The sequence below is a fragment of the Nomascus leucogenys genome, chromosome 13 (assembly GCF_006542625.1).
Source record: "Nomascus leucogenys isolate Asia chromosome 13, Asia_NLE_v1, whole genome shotgun sequence".
Lineage (NCBI taxonomy): Eukaryota > Metazoa > Chordata > Mammalia > Primates > Hylobatidae > Nomascus > Nomascus leucogenys.
In genome coordinates, this window is record NC_044393.1 from 84,921,903 (window position 1) to 84,948,632 (window position 26,730).

The following is a 26,730-nucleotide window of genomic DNA, read 5'->3' on the forward strand; positions in this document are numbered from 1 at the left end:
AGAGACCTGAGACAGGCCAAAAATAAAAATAAAAAAATCAGATCATGGTCATGTGTCTTAAATCCAGGGTCAAGCTGTGCCTCAACTGTACAGTTATATAAATTAATAAGATCTCTTTACTGTTTAAGCCTGTCTGAGGTGGGTTCAGTTACTTGCAAGACAGTCCTAACTAATACAATATTGAAATTATATAAATCTTTCATAAACAGCAAATCTGTTTTTGATACAGTAAGCAAAAATATTTCCCAGGGATGAAATTATCTAGCAGTTTTCAAAGGTACTTTGTAATCCTTTCGCGGATCTTGGGGAGGGATGAACAGTAAAGAGAAAGCCAGTGACTGGAAATCTTTGTGAGCACACCCTATCACAGATGCTGGATCCACTAGCGGCAAAGAGTAATATTTCCATTTATTTTGGCTTTTGGACAAATGCATCATTCATATCAGTAAGGTATAAAAATTGCTCTTGATATATAACCCAAACCCAAACAACAACAAACAAATTTAAAGAAATCCAGTAATTGTGGTTAACATGAAGCTATGGGTAGAAAAAACCCTAGTTCTATTTAGAGGACCCAAATGAACTGCTTTTAGAACCAATCTTTACAAAGTTGTCAATAAAGTGTTAAGAGATAAATGTGCTATCTTCTTTCCCAATTTTCTTCATATCTTATTGAAGCTGACACTACAAAGCATAAAATCCTCTTCGGCCTTAGTTATAATAAAAGCTACTACTTATTGAGTGCTTACTATGTATCAGGCACTGTGGCAAAATGCTTTATATACATCTACTCATTTCTGTTTTTCTCTTGCTTCTTTTAGCGGGGCTTAAGATCCCAAATGAAATATTATAAACAACACTTTCCAGAGTATGGTCATAAAATGACAAGGCTGGGATTAAATACTAGTGATAATACTGTAACTGGTAATTTTTCTGAAGTTTTCTTGCTTTCCAACATCTGTAGGATCCATCTAATACAGCTAGAATGGCTGCAACTAAATGGTTAATTTCTGAGTCTGGATTTTGAACTCCATCTAAGGGCTTATAATAGCAAAGACAAAAAACGTAGGAAAACTCCAAATTTACCACTATCTCAAGCATATCAAGAAAACAAATAACTTGGAGAGTCCTTACTTACAGCAAACTACCTCTAACCATTTTGCTCGGTATGTATTCCAGAAAATGAAACATACATTTCAAACCAGTGCTACTCAAAGCATGGTGTATGAACTTGGTGCCAGTCCACAAAGTGTTACTGTCCAAAATGACATTCTTCTATATCATCAAGTACAATGGTTATTTCAAGCTGGTGTGTGTGTGTGTGTGTGTGTGTGTGTGTGTGTGTATGTGTGTAAAATATCTTCTTGACAAAGAAGACTGCTGATTTATATTCACCCAAGCTCCTTACCTACCACAAACTGGTAACAGTTTATGGGCCAGCTATTTTGAGTAACACTACACCTCAATTTTGTATATTGCTTCCAGTTTTCTGTCCCTGCTGCCACACAAAATTCAAATAAATTAACAATCAAATACTTGGCTTAAACACAGTAATAGAAAAAGCAATACTATTAGCAATTGACCTCACCTTTGACAGAAGCAATTTCACACAGGAAACATGACCCTCATAGACAGCAGACAGAAGAGGAGTAATATGATGTTTATCTGGAGCCTATGAAATAATAAACAGAGATAACCTTATCTGTTTTTCCTTTCTTCCTACTTTCTAGTTTTAACTAGAAAACTCTTACTAGATTTACCTATTTGCCTTTCTATAAAATAAATAAATCCACAGAGTCAAGTGTCTAGTCTCTTAGAGCTACCAGAGACCCAAGCCCACGAGCAATGTCTTTCCTTAGGAGTCAGAGTAGTAGAGCACAGGGAGCAGGGCTTTGACCTCGGCTCAAATCTTGGCTCTGCCACTTACTGTGGTACTATTATTTAGCCTCTCTAAGCCTTGATTCCCCACAACTGTAGAAATGCCAGTGTGGTCCAGTAAGGGAAGACAGGGGTAAAACACAGCCAAAGAGGAGGTAAAAGGGCCGGATAGCATGGCATCCCTTGAAATACAGAAGCTACAAAAGGCTAAAGTTGGGAGATGACTGCGCTTATCTGACCACTTGCCCATTCACCTTTGTCCAATAATCCAGTTTAGATTTAGCCTATGACTGCAGAGTCCTATGCTGTATTACATCATAGCCATTTGTTACCCACAGATAGTGCTAACTCCCCAAGCTTTAGAACTTGAAAAGTAACAGCCACAGGGGAAACATCCTAACCTTTGATTTTTGTCAGCTGAAAAAAGTCAGCTTTTTTGGCTTATTTTTAAAAATCCCACTGCTGTATTTCTAAGTTATAGGCAATTTGGCATAATTTGACTGTATTCTTATTTAGAATGAAGTTTCTACAAATAGCTATTTTATAATCTACAGAAAACAATTACCCATAGCATATTAACAGAAAATTTTTTCAAGAATGATCACGTCCTCTACGTACATTAATATCTGCTCCTTTCAGCAGCAGAAATTCCAGGATTTCAAGCTGCCCACAATCGGCTGCATAATGAAGAGGCTTCCTTCCACCTTCTAGTGTCCGGTTGACATCTTCTCCCTTGTAAGAAAAGCAAATGAAAACAATATTTATATGAATGGAAGACTGAAGAAGTGAAATGAGGCACCTGATATTTTTACTTTCTTAAAGCCGTAAGAGTTTCATGAAACAATTAACATTTCTTGCAAAATAAAATAACCAAAAACTTGAAATGAAATTCCGCACAAGAGTTAACATACAGTATGATGGAAATTCAAGCCAATTAGTTAAGCTGAAAACAATATACAATAATGATAAATGTAACGAAATACATTACTGTCCTCCATTTCTAAGGAGTTCAATCAGCATAATGTCAATATGTGATCACAAAAGACCAGTGAGTTCAAGCACTGAGATTTTACACAGTTCATATTACATGTATTTTAATTCTTCAAAGGAAGTATTCCCACTTTGATGTAGGCAGCCATCAATATCACAATGTAATTTCAGTATTAGGTATTATGAACTCATTTCATTTAACATTCAGTAGAGCCCAACTGTGTGGCAGGCACTGTGCTAGACAGTAGGAAGACAGTGGTCAGCAAAATCAGACATGACTCCTGACTGTATGAAGCTTACCATCTGGGGTTGGGGGGCAGATATTAATAATCACACAATTAAACATATAATTTCAAAATACAAGTGCTACAAAAAAAGAAACTCAGGGCTTTCAGAAGAACATGACAATCCTGGTGATGAATGCAGGTATAGTGCCAGAAAAATGAACTTAAGTCTAAAAAAGTCATTTTCATTCACTGAAGATTAACAGAGACTAAAAATGATGACTACCTTCTCTATGGACCAGCTGCAATACATCTGGCACTGTGATACACCCATTACTTCTAATCTTCAAACTACCCCAAGAAGAGAAAACCTCCATCTAATATAAGAAAACTCTAAAGCTGAAAGAGGTTAAGTAACTTTTTACTGTGGTTCAGTTAGTAACAGAGCAGAGATTTAAACCCATTCTCTTTCTGTACCAACATGCTGTTTCTAATTTGGTATTTGCCCCTTCCCTCTTAGGAGAGTTCAGATTTTACTGAGGAGCAAAATATCCTATATTCTCTCAGCCGGGTGTGGTGGCTCACACCTGTAATCCCAGCACTTTGGGAGGCCAAGACTGGTACATCACTTGAGCCTAGGAGTTCAAGACCAGCCTGGGAAACATGCAAAACCCCATCTCTACTAAAAGTATAAAATTAGCCAGGCGTGATGGCATGCTCCTATGGTCCAGCTACTTGGGAGGTGAGGTGGGAGGACCACCTGAGCCCAGGAAGTTGAGGCTGCAGTGAGCCATGACCCCGCCACTACACCCCAGCCTGGGTGATAGGAGTGAGACCCTGACTCAGACAAACGAAGTTTATTTTCTCAACAACTATATTATTCACTTAGCATAGTTTGGTCAACTCGTCAAGCCATACCCTGAATCAAGATGTTCAGAGCCCTATCATTTTACAGCCACTATAAACCATTCTTTCAAACACACATACTCCAAACTCCTCCAAACTCCCTTTCCCCTTTGTCGCTTATGCCTGCTCCCTTCTTCCTTTCCATTAATTTAAATACTACAGGTCCTACAAGCCTCAATCAAATTTAAGATTTACTTTGTCTATGAAATTTTCCATAATGGTAAGCTCTCTTTCTTGTAAAACTCACAGGAATCAGTTAGTATTTAAATATATGGTACCCTTACAACTTTGTGTATGCCTTCTTTCCCAACAGAATGCAAATTCCTTGAGAGTAGAAATTATATGTTTTCTTCTTTATATTTTCCTACAGTATGATGTGGGAGTTAAGAACAGGAGCTCCATCACCGTTAGACCTTGGGCAAGTTACTTACTTTCTGTGTGTAGAGATGACAGTACCTACGGCTCATGGAGTTGTGGGGGTTAAACTACACGGTCCATGTCAGGCACTTAAATTTTATCACACTAGCTAATATTAGTAGAAATATGGTTAGCTATTATCTATATTATCTACGTACATAATAGGTATACTCAAATATGAATTTACTTATTTTTAAGCATTCTGAGAGAAGGGTGATATCAACTGTCTACCATAGCAACCAGTGGTGTCAGTGAAGCATTAAGGGAACTAAATTATAGAGTGTTTCCAAATTCCAGCCCATATGTGTATTTCAAATATATATTTTTTTGGAGGATCAAGAGTTTCATCAGAAAGCATTTTCCTACTCTGAAATATTACATGATAAAACAATCTTTCTAAGTTAAGACTACTTCAATAATTCAAAGCAATAATTTCTAATGGATTGTTTACTTAAGTCAATATGTGATACATGCATCACAACAGGGCCTCCTGTAAATCAGAAGGATATAGAAGGAATGTATAATTATATATGTAATATAATGTATACATATAATGTATACATAAGGATGTATAATGTGCCTAAAATCACTGGAGACCAGGTTAGCACTCCAACTCTACCACTTAGTTGTGGGACCAGAGACCAGGTACTTTCTAAATTTTAGTTTCCTTATCTGTAAAATGGGAATAGAAATGCCTACACTTCACAGGGTTTCAGTGTTTCACTGGAAGACATAACCCATTAGCATAGTGCCTGACACATCGTTTAATAAATGTTTAATGAAGGCTATTATATTTAATAAAGGTTCACTATTATTTTTGTGGATTCCTGGTACTGGCTTATGCTAGACAAAAGATTATTCAAAACAGGATTAAGGCAGGTTTCTGCATAATGGTTGAAATATGAATAATTAAAGACATTTATTGTAACATGCTTTATATTCAAAATCAAATTTAAATAGTAAGGGCGAACTGGCATACCACCTTAGTCTTTATTCACAACTACAAAAATGTTGTTGAGGCAAAGAATGCTTAACAATTCGGATAAAATTAGTTTTCCTCCCATTATTAACATTTCCTTTCTATTAATATTAGCTGGACAGGATTAACTGGACGAGTCTTTAGAGTGAGGCAAAGCAAATAAGTAAGTGCAATAAATCATCAATAAGATCTTTGTCAAAGATACTTCCGTGAATCAAAAATGTTACATCCTTCAGGGCTGGGCACGGTGGCTCACGCCTGTAATCCCAGCACTTTGGGAGGCCGAGGCAGGAGGATCACAAGGTCAGGAGACTGAGACCACCCTTGCTAACATGGTGAAACCCCGTCTCAAATAAAAAACACAAAAAATTAGCCAGGCGTGGTGGCGGGCACCTATAGTCCCAGCTACTTGGGAGGCTGAGGCAGAAGAATGGCGTGAACCCGGGAGGCAGAGCTTGCAGTGAGCCGAGATTGTGCCACTGCACTCCAGCCTGGGCGACAGAGCGAGACTCCGTCTCAAAAAATAAAAAATGTTATATCCTCCCTTGCACTCTTAATACGAGTGCAAAATGCCTATGAAATGGAGTTGTGAGTTTAAACTTTCTCCTTTATCCCTTCAGACATTTACATTACAATTCTTATTTTAGCAGACAAAAAGACGATGAGTCTGAAAAGGCTTTGTGTGACTGACAGAAAAAAATCCTTGTCAGCAGGGCCTTAGCAAAGCAGTACTTATAGAGAAATTTATAGCACTAAATGCCTGTACTGGAAAAATAGAAAGATTTCAAATGAATAATCTTTGTATTTCCATCATAAGAAACTAGAAAAAAATTAAATCCAAAATAAGCAAGAGAAAAGAATAAAGATCAGGGTAAAAATCAAAGACACAGAAAATAGAAAAATGAGAGGAATCAAAAGCTGATTCTTCAAGATCAATACAAACTGATAAGCCTCTAGCAAACGTCATCAGTAAAAGAGTGAAGACACAAGGTGCCAATATCGGACAACAGATTACCTCCCCACAAAGAAACCTTCAGATTCCAGATGGCACCACTGTAAATTCTACCAGACATTTAAGGGAAGAAATAATACCAATTCTACCCACTCTTCCCGAAAATGGAAGAGATGGGATGTTATCTCAACTCATTCTATGAGTTCAGCATTACTTTGATTCTAAAACAAGACAAAGATGTTATAAGAAAATACTGTATGCCAATATTCTTCATGAAAAGTGATGGAAAAATTTTACACAAAATTTTAGCAAACGTAATCCAACACTATGTAAAAAGGATAATACACCATGACCCAGTGGGGTCTATCCCAGGAATAAGGTTGATTTAATATTCGAAAAGTCAATGAATATAATTTACCATTTTAACAAACAGAGAAAGCCGTATGATTGATCATCTCAATGGATTATAAAAAAAAAACCCAATACGCATTTGTGATCAGAATTTAGCAAACTAGGATAAGAAGGAAACTTCCTTGGCCTACAAAAAACCTACATTTAAGATCATACCTAATTGGTCAAAGACTGAACGCTTTCCTCCTAAGATCAGGAACAAAACAAGGATGTCTGTTCTTACCACTTCAATGTTGCACTAGCGGTTCTAATCAGTACAAACAGGCATGAAAAGAAATAAAAGGCATCCATTTCGAAAAGGAAGAATTAAAGCTGTCTTTATCTGTAGATCCTGTGGTTAGGGGGTGCTGAATGACAATTTCACCAGGTTTTCAGCAGTCTTGATGGGTGGTAGGTCCAACAGTGGTGATGAAATAGGAAAGGAAGATAGTGCTCTATATAGTTCCTTTCTTCACTGCCTCCAGCCTATACTCTAGGCCTTAGTGACATCAGCAGAGATAAAGATACCTATTCTGTAATCTTCATTCTAACTTCATAAAACATTACCGGCTACAGAGAAAAATGAAACCCTAATTTTCTTTCCCAAATTCTGGGGATAGAGAAGAGAGATACACAATCCTAACATGTTCCTTAGCTCACATGGAAACGTTACCATGTTTTCCTTTTCCTCTGGCTCTTCCACTTTCCACAGATACTATTTTAAACCTCTTCTACTTATTATAGACCTTAGACTTTTCTGTCTCCTCCTTCCCCTTCATTCTCAGCAGATGAGCCCATATCCTTTATACAGAAGACTGCCTACAGACATGATCTCCCTCAGGACCTTCTATCACACCTTCTTGGAACTACTCATCCTCTCATCCTATCAAAAGCCATCCCTCACCTATGTTCTGTATATCGTCCCTTCTTCCTTTATTTAGGGAAAACTTCATGTTTATTTCTTTTCTTGACAGTGTTTTCAACCTCTCCTATTTTACTGGCTCCTTCTCACCAGCATGTGCCATTCACAGCTCTTCCACTAAAAAAGCAAACAGCAGCAACCTCTTGTTGGACTTGACATCTGCCCTTCAGTTACTGTTCTCTTTCCTCCCTTCCAGGGCTAAACTTTACAAAAGGATTGTCTATATTTGCTATCTCCAGTGTTTCACCGTCCACTCTAGTTTGGCTTCCACCTTCAACACAATTACCATAACCATTTTGCTGAGGTCAAGGGTCTCCATGTTGCAAATACAAAGCTTCCCTTTACTCTTAAAACTCTTTCTTTTCATTGCAACATGAAGTCTGTCAGTTATTAAATTCACAACCTAGATTGTGTTATATTAAAAAAATACTAAGTTGTTTTGAAGCTATTATTTTCTTTAAATATGGTATTCCATATATGTAATCTAACTAACATATATAATGTATATACATAATACACATATGAAACACTACTACTTCATAGTATATTCTGGTGAGTAGTTTAAATTAAATACATACACTCTATCTGGAACCACCATAGAAACCATAACATGCTTTAGGATGGGTTGACTTCTGGTGCTTCTAAGAGTAAGATGAGGATTTAGATTACAGTGGAAAGGAGAAAGTCTACGTGAAATTCTAAACCAAATGGAACCCAAGAAAGGCCTTAAGATTACATTCTGACAACCCGAGATTAGCTTCTCTGAGTCTTTCTTGGTCCTAACCTCAATTCTTCTTAGTGTTAAAAAATTGGAAAGAAAAAAAACAAAAAGTGACAATGCATGACCAGTTTACATCAATCAGTTGGTGAGTTCCACGTCAGAGGAGAACCTAATTATTATATCATTTATTCCAATGCCAAAGCATAGTGCTATAATTTTGATGTGTGTCCAGGAAAATCTCATGTTGAAATTTGATCCCAATATCAGAGGTGGGGGCCTAAAGAGAGGTGTTTGGGTCATGGGAGCAGGATCTCTCATGAACAGATTAATGTTCTCACTGGGTGTGGGATAAGTGAGTTCTTATCCCATTAGTTCTTGTGAGAGCTGGTGTTAATAAGAGCCTGGCACCTCCTCTCTCCCTTGCTTCCTCTCACCATGTGATGTCTCTACACCTGGCTCCCCTTCACTTTCTGCCATGAGTGGAGGCAGCCTGTGACCCTTCACAGATGCAGGTGCCCAATCTTAAACTTTCCTAGACAACAGAATCATGAACCAAATAAACCTTGTTCTTTATAAAGTACTCAGCCTCAGATATTCCTTTGTAGCAACCCTAAACGGACTAAAATACGTGGCATTTTAGGACTGGGCACTGGACAGGTTTTTCAACCTAAAAAAATTAAATATTACTGGTATTTTCCTGATATTCTTGATATATAATTCCCTTCCTTTAATCCTCATAGTTCTTGTTTATGTCTTTCATTACATTTACCTCTATTCGATCAGGTATGTTATTTATATACTTTAATAAAAACTTCATTAAAGAAAGGACAATGAAAGAACAACGTCTTACTTGTTTATATACTGCCTACAATGTCTGTGGGTGACTTGTGCATAGCAGTCTTATTTTAATAGTTCCTACAGTCACTTATAACAGCTTTGTCACAGTGCAACCTGTTGCCTACCAAACAGCTACTACTTCACAAAGTGGTAGGTCTCTGAAAGTTATACAATCTCAGTGTTGGAAGGGGCTCTGAATGTCATCTAATTCAGCTGCCCATTCTGTGTTTTAATCCTTGCTTGTGTCTGCCCAACCTATAACTGAGTACCTCTAATGAAAGGCAATTCAGAACCTTGCTGATCAGTCCATTCCTGCTCTCAGTACTGGAAAATTCACTGTTTACTAGTTATGGTTCTATCCCTTGCAGACACATGGCACAAGCAATTTTACATTAGGTTATTACTTGTGTTTAGCAGTCACAACACACTGTAACTACAACTAAATATTTTCATTGGTTTGCTATTATCCTGAATTTGAGTCACTAATGGGTCAGAGAGACCTATCATTTGCTGATCCCTAATCTAGTTCATGACACTTTCATCCAATCATCCTTCTCCATCATTCCCTCAAGGATATCTTTCAAACATTCAAATTTCAGTAAAGTATTTCAGATTATAACAGTGTAGAAACTTCAAAGAAAGGAAATCAGTATAGCATGATTTCTAACTGATCCCCTGATAAGTGTTATAAACCACCCCACTGCCACCACATACATACTTATAAAATAAAATCTGGAAATTAAAAAATATTTTAGCAAGGCCTACCATCCAAAATACAACCATTGTTACCACTCTGCTATAATTCTGTTTAATCCTTTTCTATGAAAATAATTGCTTTAAAAAGTTGTAATCACACTATGTATTCTCTCACATGAGAAATCATTCTTGAAAGATACATATATCCTATCAAGTGGATATACCATAGTTTACTTATTCTAATTCTAGACATGCAATAAATATCAAATACCCGGTAACACTAAAATTCTTATTTTATAGAACGTAACAGTTACATTATTTCATTGATTCCTAAGCACACATTATTCTGTACTACAATGTCACTAAAATTGGGTCACAGATACCCTTTGCCTTGGAGATTGGCGGAAAAGTACTTATGGGTTGATTATGTACTTTGTGTAAACGCTAACAATCATTGCCTATGCCTGGCTTTGTTACTGAAACCTATACACGGGTGGGTCAAGACGTTAGAGTGTAAAGTATAGAATTAGATTAAGCTGACTCTGAAGAAAATAAATGGTGAAATTCACTGATTCTACCTGATGATATTATTCTCATGAAAATTTGGTGAGTGTGCCATCAACTATTTTTCATCCAGAGAAGAGAAATTAAATATTAAATAGACCATGTCTTAGATCTAATTTCTGAGAGCAATGTTATTGGCTGTATAGGAAATATCCCTGGAGTTTTTAATATATGCCACCTGGCTATCCCCACTGAGTTATTTGCTTTTTTAACAGTACTACAAGCAAGGGAAGATTTTTCTAGTTTGTCAGTATTATTCAGGAGGAACATCTGCTTGTTTTTTTAATGGAACATCTGTTTTTTTAAGATCAAGATAAACTAAGTGTATTGCCTCCTGCTTTACTGCAATAATAGAATGAAATCAAACTTATATAGTATACTTTCCTCTTTACAATGCCAAGTTGTTTTTTCCTTCTAGTATTTTATGCTTATGAAATGGTTTATTCTAATATTTTCCCAAAGACATCAATTTGGTTACTCAATCATTCACAAAACATTTACTGATAGCTTATGAAGTTTTGAGAACTGTGGCAAGCATCTGAGATAGTGATGAAAAAGGAGTCATTCCCGACAAGGGATCTGTAGCCATAAAAGGCAAGACAACAAGTAAACTATTCATATAATGTGATTAAATTATATCATGTGATTAAAGCTGCAGTACAGGCTATGAGTTTGTTTTGGGAATACAGAAAAGGAGATGTAGCTCAGCCTGGGAGGGGTCTAATCAAGCTACCATGAAGAGATAATTAAGCTTGGGCTAAGCCTAACATTTTTTTCTTTAAAAAAAAAAAAAAAAAAAAAAAAAAAAAGATTCTCTTTTCCAGCCTTCATGATTTCATGTTTTTTTAAACAATGTAATGAAGTTATGCCTTAGGCAATAGAGAATATAAAAGATCAGGTGAACAAAACCACCAGCACTAGGATTCTTCTAGTACATAAGCAGGTTTTAAGTGTGGTCAGAGGCAATCCTCACATCCTAACCACTAGCACACCCTAAATCTGAATAGTATTTCCCCTTTAAAGGATAGGTAACAAAGAAAACCAATATGGAGATAGGTGTGTAAAAACTAATCACATGGCAAAAGAAATATATTGAAAATTCTTTCCTCTAAAATGTAGTAGAAAAAGAAAATAAAGAAAAAAACTCTAAGGAAATACATACCTCTGAAATGATTTAATATAAGAAACTTTAGTGTTCGCCTCGGCAGCACATATACTAAAATTAGAATGATACACAGAAGATTAGTACAGCCTCTCTGCAAGGGTGACATGCAAATTCATGAAGCAGTCCATATTTTTTTGGTTTTTAATTAAAAAAAAAAAGAAACAACTTTAGAAAACATCTACAGAGTAATCAAAATGGAATCCAAAAGACATGGGCTCAATAAGTAAGGGTGTCTTAAGAAGAGAATAGGCAAACACACAAAGTAAACAAACTGAGGTGCAGGCTGATAGGAAAGGGAAGCTGCAGAGAAAGTGACATATAGCAAGGAAATTAAAACTGCAATTGCAAAATTAAAATTTGTACCGAAGTCAGTAGAGTTGGGAAACACTATTCAAATTAAGAAAACTTAATTAAGTAAAGACTTGAGAACAAACTTAAGAAATTTTCCCAGAATACCGAGGTAATAAAGTAGTACAAATGTTTAAAGAAAAAGGTGATTGGTATTAGGAGTGTAAAGTTGTAACTTATAAATGATACATAACCAGAACGGTAACAAGTTTTGAAGTTTTCTGAACTCAGGAAAGACCTGAGCCTATAGATTGTAAGCACTCACTGTACTGCAGACAAAAATTCAGTTGATTTCCCCCCACCTCAAAAATACAGTTTTAGAATTTCTTTAGATAAAGCAAAAAGACCCCCAAAATTAAAAAGTCAAAATCACATTAACACCAAAAAAATTAAATTAAACTGGTCTCATATTTGTGGCTTCCTTAGAACACCGAATTCCAGAGGACTACAGAGAGAAACTACCTATAGCAATGATATTTGGAGAGAGTTTGAGATATATACCTTTTTTTTCTTTCTTTTTTTTTTTTGAGACAACATCTCACTGCCTCGTCCAGGCTGGATTTGAACTCCTGGGCTCAAGCAACCCAGCCTCCCCAGTAGCTGGGATTACAGGTTCAATGTGCTAGGCTCTTAACGTCAAATTTAAAGATAAAGAAGAATCTTGAATTTTGTTAAACAACAACAAAAATAAAAGTAAACAAATTTCCAACCAGAAGCTGTTACTGAGAGATACCTAAAAGCAAAATATGAAAATGTGAAAAAAATTTGTTTAATGGTCAAAAATATACTAGGCAAATAAATCTAAAAAGCTAGGAAGAGTAATATTAGTACATGATAAAGTAGAATCAAAGTAAAAAAAGTAAATGGGAAAGATGTTCATTTTACATGAAAAAATGTAAAAGCTAGTTATGAATTATCTGAAGAACAGCAAGAAAACAACTGACAAAAATAGCACTGTACAGAGAGACTATCATAATCATCTCAGTCTTTGGCAGGTAAGGACACAGCAGGCATGATTAATAATTAATGATATTGTTAATGTATATCAAACTTTGTACTCTATGGAAATTGTACGTTACTATTTCACTGAATATCAACAAAATATAATTATAACAGAACAAAGAAAACTTCAATACTTACAGAACCCATTATCTAATCCCAATGCAATAAAGCAAAATTAATACTAAAAGCATTAGCACAAAGTAAACATAAGAAAAAAAAATGAATGAACAAAAATAACACACAAAACACATACACACAACCAAACCAATACTAAATCTCCTCAATTACTGATGGAGCAAAGAAGAACTCAATACTAGAATTGCAGACCATTTTGAAAATAAACGTTAAAATATTAAAGTATTCTATTAATAGCAAGAATATTACTTATGGACAGAACCAAATCTGTGAAAAACCAATCTGGAGGTGGTTAAATTAATATGAAATTACATGGTTTAAAAGACTGCCACTGTTTACTAGATTTTTCCCAGCTGTTTTCAATTTTTTCTCCCTTACTCTCCTAACTGGTTTTAATATGAAACATAAACATATTAACAAATAAGGGGTATGTTTTTAGTAGTTTCAGATTTTCTCTTCAACAGCAAAATCTTTTACATGCTCCTCCACTGTGTGGCTTGGTGGGGATTATTCACTGGATTAGTACTTCTTACAGGCCTCTACTACATGGCATTAGGTTTATCTGAATAATAAACACTACAATAAAATAGTACTCTTTATGCTATTTCTAAATGAAATGGTCGACTCCTACAGAGAATGTTTTTTAGACCTTTCTTCAGGTGAAAAGAAACAAATAATACTCTTTCTTTGATCTGTAAGATATGTACACATTGCTGCCACTGAGTTCCAAGGTATAGGTACATACTGTACTGTCACAAGAGCTCAGTGTCCCAAAAGCCACCTAACAAATAGTAGACTAAATTAGCATATGTGTCACCACTTTGTACCACAGCATGTAAACTAAATATTGGACACTTGACAGTAGAAAGCAGCAAAAGTATTAAATTTACAAAATTCTATATAGTTAAGTCGATGTCCCCAATAATTTCAGTTACAGTTAAGTATTATCCTTCCCCACTGGAAATTCAGAATTCTTAAGACTGCAGTGTTTAATATTTAAAAAATGACAGATCCATTTGAGATGAATGTTATAATATAGTCACTCCTTTCCTAATACTCTCTCTCTGTCCTCCTCCCTACCCAATCCCCCAGGTTAAAAGTCCTTATTTAGGTTATAACTTTGCAAAAATGAAGCACCTATTACTGTACTGGTGACTGATACCAGTGTGTGAAACAATACCACAATTATAAATTACAACACAGCAATGGGTTTATATGTAAACTCTACCACTGAGGGGGCAAAGCAAACAAGAAAGGTGATAATACATTAATACTTTATTTGGAACTTTACAATACAGAAAAACAGACAGATGGCACAATAGAAAGAAAGAAAGGTCTGAAAGGACGAAAGTGTAACATCAACCTGCTCTTACTTGATATATTTTCTGAAATGTTAACATCACACTAAATGAACTTTCTCTTGCTGATGTCATCCTCCCAAATGCATCAAACTTTCAATGATATAAATATGAACTCATTTTAAATAATGAATAACAATACATTTGTTATGTATTCTTATCCCACCTATACATTTACTTGGAAACTTCAACTTCGGCATTTTTTTTCTTTCAAAAATGACTACTTCAGTCATTCAAATTATAGAAATTTTAGTTTTAGTTTTCAGCTGATTTACTTATTAAATACACACAATTTTTCTTCTTTGGAAGGTTTAGAAGCAATTAATTACACTTAGACATTTTCTAATTGAAAATGCTGAAGTATTTTTTAAAAGCTTACTTGTGGGAAATTAAAATTTTAATAACAAAGCACGTGTTTATATAAAGAAAGACTATCAAAACTAAGAAAATCCATTTAAAACATTATGTCATAATATGTCAATTTGGAAAAAAGACTGACAATCAAAAAGTAGCTTCATTTATAAGATTCTAATTCACGGCTCCACAGTTGGAGGGGAGGGAGGGAAGAGAGGAGAAAGGAACCAAATATAACTTTATCTTAACAAACCGTATAGCTGCTTTCTAAGTGTTATCCATATTTCATGTATTAAATAAGGGAAATAATGTATTCAGAACTCATACAACCAACTTATTTGCTGTTTGTTCTCTAACCCTTTTAACTAAACCTACCAAAGAAAACTCATCTCAGTGGCTGACACTGTAGGTGCTCAAATGGTATTTGCTGCATGAATTATGAATGAACCAGTGAAAACTGCTAACTAGCCTTCTCTTTCACTTCTGGAGTTGGAAATCAAGCCAGGGTCAGGACTCACATTAGGGCTGGGAAGAAAATTCTGGAACGTTTTTGGTGAAGGATGATCTCATGCAGCTGAAAGGATTTCGCAGAATCTACTTTCGGTTTAAGAATCTAAATTAGTTCCTATTTGTATATTACAAGTAGTGATTCCTCATTTTCAGAAATCTAGGCCTCTTGCCTAAGGTTCAAATTTAGTATAGAAATTCTATGCATTTTCTTTTAGAGAATTTCATTCAAACTCCCTCTCTCTTCTCTCTATCCACAAGCAGCTTTCCATGCCTTGCTTTTCCAGTCCAATATCTTTGAATCATAAAGATTTCTGAATAATGTTTTTGAAAATGCTGACCTCCAAAATAAGTTTTATATTATACATTTTAATTTTTTTGTATCTCAAAAACTTGAGAATAAAGTGAAACTTATATTAGACAAAGTAGTTTTACTAACTTCAATGTTATGTAGAGGTGTGTAACCTACGGCTCATGGGTCAAAGCCAGCATGCTGTTTTTGTAAATAAAGTTTTATTGGAACTCAGACAGACTCATTTATTGATGTATCATCTATGACTGCTTTTGCACAACAGCAGAGATGAATAGTTATGATAGAGACTGTGTGACGGCCAAGGCCTAAAATATTTACTAGCTGCCCCTTTACAAAAAATGTCTGCCAACTCTTGCTATTAAGCATTGGCCTCCCTAAACCTCCTCTTAGATCTATACAGACAATTATTATTATTATACAAACAGCAAATACTTACTACAGAATTTCAGGGTATTAAGCACTGCTTTGCAAATTTTACATTTACATTATCTTTTAAAACTTGTACACAACATGAATTATTATCACAACCCCTATTTACAGATACAAAACTGAGGTTTGATGAAATTAAATAACATGGTCAAGGTGAGTAAGTGGACAGGGCTGGGAATCAAACCAAGGTCTACCGAAATCCAAAATGAAAGTGTAATATCTCTTATAGAGAACTTCAAAATAATAAATAAAAAATGTCTTCTAAGGACTTAGTTTTAGGGTCCATATGCTTTTATATTGTTATAAGTAATGTGGCATTAAGTATAGGTTTTAACATTTGTTTCTTAATACCAAGGTAAAAGTACTGATGATTCTTATTTTTCACAAGGAAACATGCACAAAACTATCTTTACTTTCAGTGAGACTGTACAGTGTTAACAATTCTTGACTGAAATTCTAAAATGATAGTCATGAGAGGTTACAAGTGGAAGTTGCTGTTATACTAATACAACTGTTGTCACTACAACAGTGTGGAAAGTTGGACAAAGTTCATTGGGTTTAAAACAACAAAGAGCTTGAAAATTTAGAGCTATTTCTAAGAGAGGAAATGAAAGAACATCATTTACACTAAGAACATCTGTTAGCATACAAAGTGGTATATGGTAAACCAACTTTGAAAACAACAAAGGAAGGGATAGTTTCTGCAAATACCAATTAAATACAAATGTAACAAAACTGTATGGCAGATAACAGGCAATGTGATAACTGTTGAGGATACAAAGATAATTGCTATCTTCAAGAAACCCACAGAATATTAGGTGAGATAAACAGGTAAAAATTAATATAGGGTTCTTAATTTCAAGCAACAGAAACCAAATCAGACTGATTAATAGACATGTAATACATTAACAGATATTAAAAGTAGCTTCCAGAACTGCCAGGAGGATTGAAGAATAAAGCTCAGTAAATGGACAGAAAACAAGGATGCTTAAAAGCAAGAAATACAAGTGCTCCTCTATTTATGATTGGGTTACACTGAAAATGCATTTAATACACCTAACCTGCCATCACAGCTTAGCCTAGCCCGCCTTGAATGTGCTCAGAACACTTACGTTAGCCTACCATTGGGCAAAAACAGCTGGCATTACAATACACAGCAGGGTACCAGTTATTTACCTTCATGACTGAGTGGGTGACTGGGAGCTGCAGCTCCCTGCACCATGACAGTACCATCATGCATATCCCTAAGCAGTGATATGATTCTGACTTTGAAAGCTTTGATTTTGAAAGATCAAAATTCAAAATTCGAAGTACAGCTTCTACTGAACGTGTATCACTTTTGCATCATCACAACGTCAAAAAAAAATTAAGTCCGGGACTGTCTGTGAAATCAAAATCTGTCACAAGAACCACCTGGGCACAGAAGAGATGCTACAAGTGGCACATAACGACTTCTGCTGTTTTTGGAAAGTGGTGTTTTACTGCTGCCACTACATCTTTTATTGTGCCTGAGCATTTGTATCAGCTCTAGATAGACACATCCAATTAGTCATGTTTGGGTTATGAGCTCTTTTCCCGTGTAGGCAAGAGAAAGCAATTTATTTGCCCTTTTTGGCTTTTGTTGCAGTGAGCACCAGACCTTGCCTTTGATCAAGATTCATACTATATAAGTAGGGAACTCCTCAAGCACAGGAAGAAGCTTCAAGTGCTATGACCCCTGTCAACAGAAAAATGCCCCACTATAAGCAGTGTAGCTTAAAGATCTGAAGACTTTTTTTTAGGGGGCTGGAGGGGGCAGTGGAGAAGAACCTCTGAATTCTCAAGTTTGTGAGCCACTATTCAAGTGACTAAATGGTAATAACTGATCCATATTTATAAATGCCCCTTGGTTTTTTCTTAACCAGTCATTAAGACAAAACTCATTTTAGCAGTTCAAAAATTAAAGACATACCCCACAGAACAAGATTTAAGTTTCTTAAGCCGCTGTTTTTCAAATTCAAGTCTAATAACTTGTTAGTCAAGCCAGAAGCCCATAAGCTCTCAAATTTTAGAAACCACAACAGAACATGAACACAACAAAAAAGTTCTATATTAGATGTCACCAAGAAACAATAAACTGCACAAGCAGTCAGGGAATGCTATGCAGAACAAAACAGACATGAATATAAAACTTCAAGAAGAAGAAGAAATTTGCCAAGCAGATGTTGTGGGACAAAAAAGAATAATTTATTAGAGGTAACAGCTAGCATAAGATGACTTCATTAGGAAACACAATGGTGTAGTGGAAAACCAACCAACCAACCAACCAACCAACCACCCAACCCTCATCCAAGTTCAGGAAAACTGAATTTAAATTTCAATCTCAATTAGCAGTATGATACTGGTCAAGGGCTTTCACACCTAATTTTTCCTTATCTATAAAATAAGGGAGCTGGACTAGTTGCTCTGTAAGTAATCTTGCTTCTAAACAAATTTATGAGGATGCTAATTAGTAACAACAGCTAATATTTACTAGCACTCACCATATGCCAGGCACAATGGTACACAGTTTACACTTACCATGTAGGTATTACAATCATTCCCATTTTCACCAATTGAAGAAACTCAAGTTCTGAGTGCTTAATTCACCCAAAGTGTCTAGTTAGTAAGAAGGCCAGACCTGGAACATCTAATTCCAAAGCCAACACATTTAGCCTCTACGCTATGGTTTCACCAATAATGCAATTCCAAATCCCTAAAGGATAGTGCCATAACGAGCGTCTATTGTACTATGTTTAAAGTGTTTACTACCTACAATTTTTTTGTTGTTGAGATGGAAGTCTTGCTATGTTGCCCAGGCTGGTCTTGAACTCCTGGGCTCAAGTGATAGATCCTCCTGCCTTGGCCTCCCAAAATGCTGGGATTACAGACATGAGTCATCATGCCTGGCATACAATTTTTTTTTAATACCTCCATTTTTCAGTATTTTTCAGATACTTACTTTAGGCCTAAGTATCAAAATGCTCATTATTTTTTATATGTCAAATTGAAATTTTCCTAAAATGTTATACGTCTCTGACTTTGTAAATAAGGGAAAAGTAACCAAGTTTAAACTTTCTGTGAAGCTCAAGGTTATGCTTATACATATTAATTATTGCCTGGGGCCTCTGAAACTTTAAGGTAAATATGGCTCTTTGCCCTTCACTTTCTTGGGTCAGCTTCTTACATTTTGGTTTCTTTCCTTTCAGTAATCACAGCTCCTCTTTACACTGGTAAGTTTCTGTGGACTGAAAAAAAAAATCAAGCTTCTAAGCTTATCAGAACTATTTAGTAAAGACGTAGCTGCAAAAAAATTACTTTCAGCCATTTTTCTTATTACAAGGTGGACTGTGATGTAATACCATACACTAACTTTAATTACCAATTTTGCTGTGATTTGGTTATCTAAACACACTCCCTCTGTTTTGACTCTTTGATATGGCACATTCTCACAGTGCATGACATCCTCCTATCCTACGATGATTCATACAGAATTAAAAGTTAAAGTATTATGTTCCACAGATCACACGATCCCAGCATTCCAGAAAAAAAAAAAAGCTTAATGCTTATTAAAAGATACAGGTTAAGTTTCAGGTAGGTTCAAATCATCCTAATATTTTTCTCGAGATTATGGGAAAAAATATTTTAAGGAATCACCTGCAAAAATCCTAAAAAGAATGTGAAAGGGAGATACTAAAACATATTTTGAAACTACACATCATTAAATCAGTTTGGTATACATAGAAAAAGAAATCTGTTTAGGATAAAGATGATGGTTCAAATTATTAATAAAGAGGAACTACAATAATAAATGGTATGAGAACTGTCAGAAAAAAACTATATACTTATTTCATGCCTTACTTCAAAATAAATAATGGAAAGGTCAAATGTCCAAAATGGAAGAAAAAATGAAGTTCCAGAAGAGCAAATTTATTTGTAATTTTATAGAGGAGAATAGGTCTTTGTAAACAGGATACAAAATCCAAGTCACAAGAGAGAAAAAAAGTGATACATTTAACCCCCACAAAAAGTAAAAGGCCATTGTAGAACAAGAAAATAAATGAAGTCAAGAGACTAACTGGGAACAATATTTGCAAAACATGATAAAAAACTGATTTCCCTAATTTATAGTTTATACAAACCAATAAGAAACAGACCAACCAACTAAAAGAAAAATAAACAAAAGACATAAACAATCATTTTTCACCTACCCAAATGGCAAAATCTAAAAAGTCTGATGATGCCCAGTGCTGTTGATGGTGTGAGGGAACCATCGGTCTCATGTCTGCCAATGTGTGCCTAAGCTGACGAAACACATGAAGAGAGTAATGCAGATACAGTCTCAAAAGTTGTCAAGGTATATGTACAAAGGTGATCACTACAATCCTGTTTAATTGCAAAGATGCATGGAAACAAAATGTTTATCATACAGGAATAGTTAAATAAACATCCAGAAAATGAAATACTATTCACCATTTAAAAAGGGAAGAATAAATACATTTCAATGTGGAAAGCAAAGTGCAGAAGTGTTTACAGAACTTTTTAAGCGGGAAAAACAGATGAGTAAGTAAATTTTCAATGTTTTTCTGAAATTAATTATATGGACCTGTTGAGAATGGCTGATTTGTTCACAGGCACTGGGGAGGGGAGATCTCTACCTTTCAGTCCTAACTGTGGCATTTTAAAATCCACATCTGAATTAATTTAATTTTACTTTTTAAAAGTTAGGAGTTATCTAAATAGTAAAATTTTGGCCAATTTTTGTCTTCTTTATTCTTTTCTGTTTTAAAAACACCTAATCAATTTTATATTTTAAAGAGAGGAACCACATAGGTAGGAAAAATAGTCAATGGGATATTTTACTTTATCCAATACAGCTTTGCTTTTCTAAATAACAAGCACATAATATTTTTATAATTTAAACCAGCTTTAATTCATTAAATTTTTAATTATCTGCACTAATAAAAGGAAAATGTTTAGACTCTCAAACCAAAACACTTTATATAGCCTGTGTACATCTGAATGAACATTTATGTTCCAATGTAAAAAAAGATCTTCCTCTATTTTATATGTTTTTTAAAATGATTAAAAGCATTAATAATTACAAAAGAATCTATACTAATGTTTCTCTGTCTACTGAGGGCACCTGTATCTTATACAAGCTGACATATGCTTTCTGAATGGGTCACCAGCCCTTCTGTAGAAAGGGCAACACATAGTGATACATTTTTATAAGAAAGGAACTAATAATTTAAAGAAGAAAAAAAAAGGAAGCTGCCTAAAACCAATAAATGCAAAGTAGATTGAATCAGGGCCTCTTTTAAATTGGCTATTTTATTAGGAAAGTGAAAAGTGATCTCAATAAGTCTTGGAATTTCTAAAGATTAGAGTTGATATCTTTCTCAGGTTCAAGAGATTCTATCCTTTCACATGGTGCACAATTGTTGCTTTTCAAACCTATTAGAGTGTCAACGGCAGATGTAATTAGAATGGAGGCTGGAGGGAAAGGAAACCACAGAGAAAGGGAAGTTAGAGACCAGGCTTCTATTTCACAGCAAGTGAAATAGAAGTACATGTAAACAAGAGAGTACATACATCAGACCTGCTGAAGATTATAAGGCGCTATTTATCAATGCAACTCACAAGCACTCACCTGTAAGGGTGCTGGATCCCCAAAATCCACCACAAAGCTCACCTTTTAGTAGTCTCAATGGATAATTATCATCCTGCTGTGATTGTTTATTTTCACTATTTACTATAGTACCCCCCTAGTTTCTGGCCTTATTGAGAAATGAAGGTCAAGGGTATGCTGAAGTAGTTAACAGCATGGGGCTTTGAAACTCCTTCAGAACCCAAGGAAGTGAGTTCAAATCTCAGCTTCACCACTTAAGAACTTTATGATCTTGAGCAAGTTATTTAATCTCTGCCTCTAAAATCTCTAAAGTGGGGTTAACATTATTAATAATGCTCATGGCTTACTGTTGATAAGTAAATGAAATAATACCTGTATACTGCATCACAATCCTCAAATACATAAAATTTTAAAAACATACTTTTTTCAAAGTATTACTTGTTTTATTTAAATAACTATGAATAGCAATCTCAATAATTTAGTTATTTTTGTTTCTTCCTAAGGCAAACAAACAAAATTTAACTTTTTCTGGACTGTGTAGGATCACAATTAGGAACATAAATTATAAGGTTAGATTATATGTGACTATAAATACAAAAAAACATTCTGCAGGCTATCAGTCACTCTTATGGACACGTCTTGAGCAATGACAGTCTCTAATGAGAGTTTAAGTTTACAGAGATGTTTGTCTCTATACTAATTATTTCTGAATTGTCACATTTACAATTTTTAAAATGATTGCCATTTTTGTCTTCATTCACAGTCAGAGCTAATTAGTCGTACCTGCTTCTTAAAAGCCTCTTTCTCGTTTTCTCAATTCTAAAGTGTTGTTAGCTAAAAAAAAAAAATATTTTTAAAGCAAACTGATATGGTTATAAATACATACACACTCACATACAGCCTGTAGATTCAGAAAGTTCTGGGTTTAAATTCCAGTTATGCAACTTAGTTTGTAACTTGCCAAGTTACTTCAGTTCTCTAAGCCTCAGGTTCTTCATCCTTAAAATGAGATTATTACCTATACTGAAACACTGTGGTAAGAAGCAAATAAAAACTTAGGTAAAACATCTTGCAGAGTGCTTTCTAGTACCTGACAATGTAAGTCATCCAGTCAATGGTAATTATTATTCTGTAATTAATGAAGTATGTTGAAATTATTGCTAAGTTAAGAATAAAATGAATTTCTTACTAGAAACATGCTTTTAATGTGTAAAATTCCTTGGCGCTATGCTGGAGACAGAAAGATGAAAAAGAATATATTATCTACCCTCCAGGAGTTCAGAGCCTAATGAAGACACATGTAAACAAAATCACAGCAATCTGATGAGCAAAACAGTAAAAGAAGCAGCACTCTATGTGAAGTCAAAATGTTTTTCTGGAAGAGGTGATACTTACCCTAGGAGGGTAAATAGGAGTTTACCAGGTTGGGGGTTAGGGATTGAGGTGAGCAGACTTGGTCAAGGAGGATGAAAGAACACATGTAAAGATCTACAAGGAAGAAACAGGATGGTAGGATCTGGAGCAGAGTGCTTACAGAGGCAAGCCCAGATGAGATAATAGTGGCCTAGTACACCATACCAAGGAGGAGTTGGCCCTTTTAAAATAAGCAATGAGAAATCACAAAAGTATTAATATTTTAAGGGCAGTGAAGGAGATTGGCTGGAAAAGATTACATGCTTACATTCATGTTACAGAAAGATCCCTTCACCTAAACTGTGTAAACTGACCAGGAAGGGGTCAATTTTTGCTGCTTCTTTCCAGCCTGGACTATATTTTCTTTCTTATTTTCTTATAGTCAAGAAAAATATAGTCCAGGCTGCAAAGCAGCAGCAACTGATCTAAAGTAGTAAGAAGAAAGGAGAGTGAGGAATGGATGAGGGAGACTAAGAAGGTAGTCTTGGTAACCCTCAGAAATCTAGGAAAATTTCCCAGTTTCCAGTTTGGGAAAATGGTTGGGTCTTGATGCCATTAGTCAAAATGGAGACACAAGAGGAATAAAAACAGTTTTTGAGAGGAAAGCAGCTCACTTTGGAATTTGTCTGAACAGAGCTTATGCAGTCTGAAATTCAGGTGAGGCTAGAATTAACTCCAACAGGAGAACATAAAGGCAGAAATGTAAGACAAAGTCAAAAATAATGTCACCCAAAAGAAACATCCAGATCAAAAATGGGGCCATGAATATCTCTTATAGCTGCTCATGAATACCTTATTTTCTGGCTTTCACTTGTTTTCCAGCTGGACAACTGAATTTTATGAAAATGAGATGTTATTTATAATTTGCATACTACTATAAAAGTCTGAATTTTTTTTTCACGTAGGTCTTCTAAATATAGATGCTTATGTTTCCCGAAAACTGTGTCCAACTCCTTTACTATCATCCCAGGACTACTAAAGAGTTTAAGATCTGAAAGACGCCCCGTAAAAATGAATGAATTAACTAAATGTGGTCCTTAAGTCAGTCAAGAAGCCAAATGTAGTATTGAAAGACTTTAAAATTACTTCAGATATTGTCTTAAAGTTATACATGAAACATTTAATGTAGTAATCTAAATTTTTCTCTAAATAATCTAAATTTTTCTCTCAATACTATCTTTTCCATTTCAAAATACAATTTTCAGTGGTTTGGGAACTGAACTGACTTTTCTAAGTTCAAGAACTCACCTAAAACCAATGATTTAGGGATATTGACACTTCAAACTTCAATAGAGAAGTCAAAGGCAGGTAGAAAAGTGTAATTATTGATTTTTAAAAATACTAATTTATAAAGGAAAAACGGGCTGGGCCTAGTGGTTCACACCTGTAATCCCAGTGCTTTGGGAGGCCGAGGCCATAAGATCGCTTGAGGCTAGGAGTTTGAGACCAGCTTGTACAACACAGTGAGATCCAGTCTCTACAAAAAATAAAATTTGCTGGGTGTCGTGGTGTACACCTATGGTCCCAGCTGCTCAGGAGGCTGAGGCAGGAGGGCCACTTGAGCCCAGGAGTCTGAAGTTACAGTGAGCTATGATCACGACACTGCACTCTAGCCTGGGCGACAAAGCAAAGACCCTGTCTCCAAAAAACAAAAACAAAAAAACCCTGTTTCCAAAAAAAAGAGGAAGAGGAGGGGCATACTAAAATGCTTATCTTATTCTTACAGGTAGATTCTTATGTTAACAATATGAGAGATCTTCACAGGAATGTTGAGGAGTTTTTTTTAAATAGACTCTCACCCCTGAGAATGAAGACTAGACAGGTCTAAGTGTTTCTTTAGTATTTTCTTTGTACATACCTACTCAGATAGATGCACATTACAGAAACTCAAAAAGTGATTGTTCACAAATTGGTAGATGAAAAAGGTGAGTCAATAAATAAGCAGAGAAGATAGCTGTGGGGCAGAAGAAAACTGTAATAAGCACCTGAAAGTATAAATGGGCACCATAAGGGAGCTGAGTCAGTACAAACTTCAGTGCTTGTTATTATTTCTCATTAACAAAGTGAAAGATACTTTATGAAATCTTCAAAACTAAGAAAGGATAAAGCTCAATGCTCTGTACATCAGATTACATTACAGTTATAGTCATATCTTTTTGGATAGTCCAACTTTCAATACTTCCTTTTGCTTTCTCCGAATGTCTACCCTCCCTCTTATGCAAATTTTTTACATTAATGAAGAACAGGCTATGGTAGTAATATAGGGAAAATAATCAAATTGAACATGATAATCTAACCTAATTATAAAACTAACTGGAAATAAATTAATCCATCTTTATTGGCACATATTTTCATACAAATATTTTTGTGCAGTTGAGAATTCTTTGGGCACAATTTACCTGCCTGAATGTGGACCTTGGGAATGTCCTACTAGAAATCTTGGTATGATACGCTTTCACAATTAGATCTTAGACTGAGAGATAGTGCGTGGAGCAGTTAAAGAGTTTCAGTTTTGGGGTCAGCAGTTTAGTTCTTGCTTCACAATTTACCATCTCCATAACTTTTCTTAGGTATCCTGCATCTCAGTAATCTGTAAAATGGGACCAATAATAGGACTTACTTCCCAGTATTCACAAGGATGACATAAAATAATGTGTCAGGAAAAAACTAAATAAATTGTGTTATTTTGGTAGGTCTAAGTTCAGTTAGTACTTAATCAACTTTTTGTATTTCAAGTATATCAAACAACCTGGGTTCCACCATGACAGGAAAACAAAAGCCCACTCACTTCCAGAGTATTGCAGTGTCCCACCACTGGTAAGTGTATCAAATAATTTCTTCCTTTTAGCTTTATATTGAAACAGACAATAAGTCAAGTTTCAGTTGGCTACCAGCTGAGAAGGCAGTGACTAGAGGACAGCCTGTCCTAAAACTCCACTGCAAATAACTAAGCAGGTAAGCAGCATCGAAAAAGTCTAAATTGTAATGGCATTAAATAAAGTAAAAACCTTCAGCAGTTTGCCTTGCACAATCCTGTAAGTTTTAAGAAACTGCTTCTGCTTACTTGCTTCCTAACACAGCCTCTGAAGCAAAAACCCAGGTCAGGTCCTATTCTTTGAAGAGTTAAAATCTAGACTGGGTTCTCACACTTTCAGAAGGTGAGCAAGATGCCATCCGTGGTTGTCATAAAATTATACTTGTTTTGGAAGATTCTTTTTAGAGTATCACTAAATTAAAATCACATGTTAAGTTCTCTCATAATTACAAAGGCACGGTTTCAGGATGGAAAGGCAGGCTAGCTTGGAATTTTAAGTTTCCCACTCTGCCACAATGTGGATTCAGTTTTATATTTGGGGCTGAGGTTTGAGTTTGTCTTTCTTCATCATGATTTTACCCCCCAAATACACTGCTACTAAACTGCATTGCTATTTACTACACATGTAAGCATTTCAGGTGAAATCAGGGAGAAGAATGGAATAACTGAAGTTAACATGCTTGTTTAAAAACTATTCAGATATCTTAAACATTCCCAGATGCCAGTTGACAACCTTACCACCTGAAGCAAATATGTATTTGTTGT

At 35.3% G+C, this 26,730-nt stretch overlaps 1 protein-coding gene and 1 non-coding gene across 2 annotated transcripts in view; one reads left to right on the plus strand and one right to left on the minus strand.

Moving 5' to 3' along the window:
* The window catches only part of MTPN (myotrophin), a 49,893-nt gene that overhangs the window by 22,152 nt on the left and 1,011 nt on the right, over positions 1–26,730 (minus strand). The window contains exons 2-3 of the mRNA XM_003261380.4: positions 2,497–2,610; positions 1,589–1,672 (exon numbers count right to left, since the gene is read on the minus strand). Of these exons, the coding sequence (XP_003261428.1) occupies positions 1,589–1,672; positions 2,497–2,610 (198 nt within the window). The remainder of the gene's footprint in view (positions 1–1,588; positions 1,673–2,496; positions 2,611–26,730) is intronic.
* On the plus strand, positions 11,669–11,775 carry LOC115838080. Its single transcript, XR_004033135.1, has one exon. It is a non-coding gene; the product is annotated as a U6 spliceosomal RNA (small nuclear RNA).